At 35.9% G+C, this 2269-nt stretch overlaps 1 protein-coding gene across 1 annotated transcript in view; it reads left to right on the top strand.

Moving 5' to 3' along the window:
• The window catches only part of NBEAL1 (neurobeachin-like 1), a 206959-nt gene that overhangs the window by 101945 nt on the left and 102745 nt on the right, over window positions 1–2269 (top strand). Inside the window, exons 12-13 of the mRNA XM_011949999.1 lie at window positions 1252–1350; window positions 1440–2020. Coding sequence (XP_011805389.1) covers window positions 1252–1350; window positions 1440–2020 — 680 coding nt within the window. The remainder of the gene's footprint in view (window positions 1–1251; window positions 1351–1439; window positions 2021–2269) is intronic.

Raw genomic sequence — 2269 nt, 5'->3', positions numbered from 1 at the left:
ACAAAAAGAAACTAGCCGGGCGAGGTGGCGGGCGCCTGTAGTCCTGGCTGCTCGGGAGGCTGAGGCAGGAGAATGGCGTAAACCCGGGAGACGCAGCTTGCAGTGAGCTGAGATCCGGCCACTGCACTCCAGAGGTAGAGCGAGACTCCGTCTCAAAAAAAAAAAAAAAAAAAGATTATATTGGTTTGTGTTAGGATACTCTAGCCTTTGCCCTAGAAATGTTGACGTAACTCATGGTTAGGTTCCTATTGAATAGACTTTTACAACTTTTACAGTCTGGTTTGTGACTTAATCTCCATTTAATACTAGTTGCTGTAAGATGGAAACCATTTTAAGTCTCAAATAAGTGGTTTATGAGTATAATGGATTGCCTGTACTGTATTCTGAAATTCAGACATCAAAAAAGATGTTCCAGTCTTCCTTGAATTCTTTTTTTTGTCCATGTAATAGCTGGCATGTTTAAAATTCAAAAGATTATATGACAAAAATACATAATGAGAAAATATTTCCTTCCTATTCTTGACCCACGTTCAACCATTTCCCTCCCTAAAGGAAACCAACTTTACCTGTTTTGTTAAATTTTTTGATTTTGTAGTGAGTGTATATATTTCAACCTAATGTAATGGGGCACTTTAGTATGCTCTAGGTTTACCAGTTGTCTTTACATTTCACTTTATGACTTTGGGTGCCTACTGGTTCAAAAATACATGTGACATAGAACTTCCTAAAATGAACTTGATGTTCCACATAATTCATTCCATTTAAATACAAGTAGCACAGAGAAAACTCTTTGTACTCAGTTTATTTCTGACCACTATTCAAAATTGCCAAGAACTCTTTAATTGGATCTTTTTAGGCTGATGTCTGACTCCTCTTACCTACAGTCTCTCATTTTTTCCTCTATTTTTGTTTTGACTAACTGCTACTCTAGTAATTGCAAATCAAGTGAAGAAAATACAAGAATTGTCATATGCTCTAATCTGCAAATAACATAATAATTCTATAACACAGTTATTGTTAATTTCATTTATTTTGAATTTTGGTACAGAATTATAACTTTATTACTCCAGAAGTTATATGGAATCTATTTTAAAATGAAGACGTGATTTAAGAAGGCAAATAGTGAACTAGTATCTTTTTCTTTATTTAATATTAAGTTAATTAGCATAAATGACTATTTAATATTTTTAAAATTCCAACACATTCAGTCTTTGAAAATGTACTTCGATATATTGTCTTCCCATCCCCTAGGAAGTATTTAAAGAAAGAATTGGTTATACACATATGTTTGAAGTATTAAAATCCCTGGGTCAGCCACCACTGGAATTACTTAAAGAGCTTATGAATATGGTGAGTTTATAACTTTTATTAAGAGAACTTCTGTTAATATCCGTTTTGAAAATGGTAACTAACCTTTTGTCTTTTATGTTGCTTTTCAGGCTGTAGAGGGTGACCACACTTCGGTTGGGATTTTGGGCATTAGTAATGTCCAACCTCTCTTGCTTCTTATCCAGTGGCTTCCAGAACTACAATCCCATGACCTGCAAATCTTCATCTCTGATTGGCTGAAAAGAATTTGTTGTATTAATAGACAGAGTCGAACTACTTGTGTCAATGCAAACATGGGGATTAGAATCATTGAAACCCTTGACTCGCATTCTTCCCTCCATCAAACTTGTGCTGAGAACTTGATTGCAATCCATGGTTCCTTGGGGAGTCAGTCAGTGAGCTCAGAAGAAATCCGTCGACTACTAAGATTGCTTAGAGTGGATGAATCTGAGTCTGTTCACCCTTATGTCACTCCTGTGACTCGAGCAATCCTGACAATGGCTCGAAAACTAAGTCTAGAGAGTGCCCTCCAATATTTTGATTTGTCACATAGTATGGCAGGAATTTCTGTGCCTCCCATACAGAAATGGCCGGGGTCCGCCTTTTCTTTCAGTGCTTGGTTTTGCTTAGATCAGGATCAATTGACTCTTGGCATTGCTAACAAAGGAGGGAAAAGGAAACAATTGTACAGGTATTGGTAAACATTATGGAATATAAATGAATACTGTCATAACAATATGTGCTGTGATTCTTAAACAGGAAAACTGTTTCCAAGCATCTAGTTTTTAGATGTACAATTTATCTAAAGCCTCTTCATCCGGAGGCTTTATACAGTTTAATTGTAAGTGCTCTATTGCTTTCATAGTAATAGCTATATACCTCAAATATTGCTGGTTAAGTTTTGAGGCTACTTTGGAAACAAGTTTCCTTTTTTTTTTTT

Source organism: Colobus angolensis, unplaced genomic scaffold (genome assembly GCF_000951035.1).
Source record: "Colobus angolensis palliatus isolate OR3802 unplaced genomic scaffold, Cang.pa_1.0 Scaffold30, whole genome shotgun sequence".
Classification (NCBI taxonomy): domain Eukaryota; kingdom Metazoa; phylum Chordata; class Mammalia; order Primates; family Cercopithecidae; genus Colobus; species Colobus angolensis.
The sequence above is the reverse complement of the archived record's forward strand: the minus strand, read 5'-3'. Positions and strand labels throughout refer to the sequence as shown.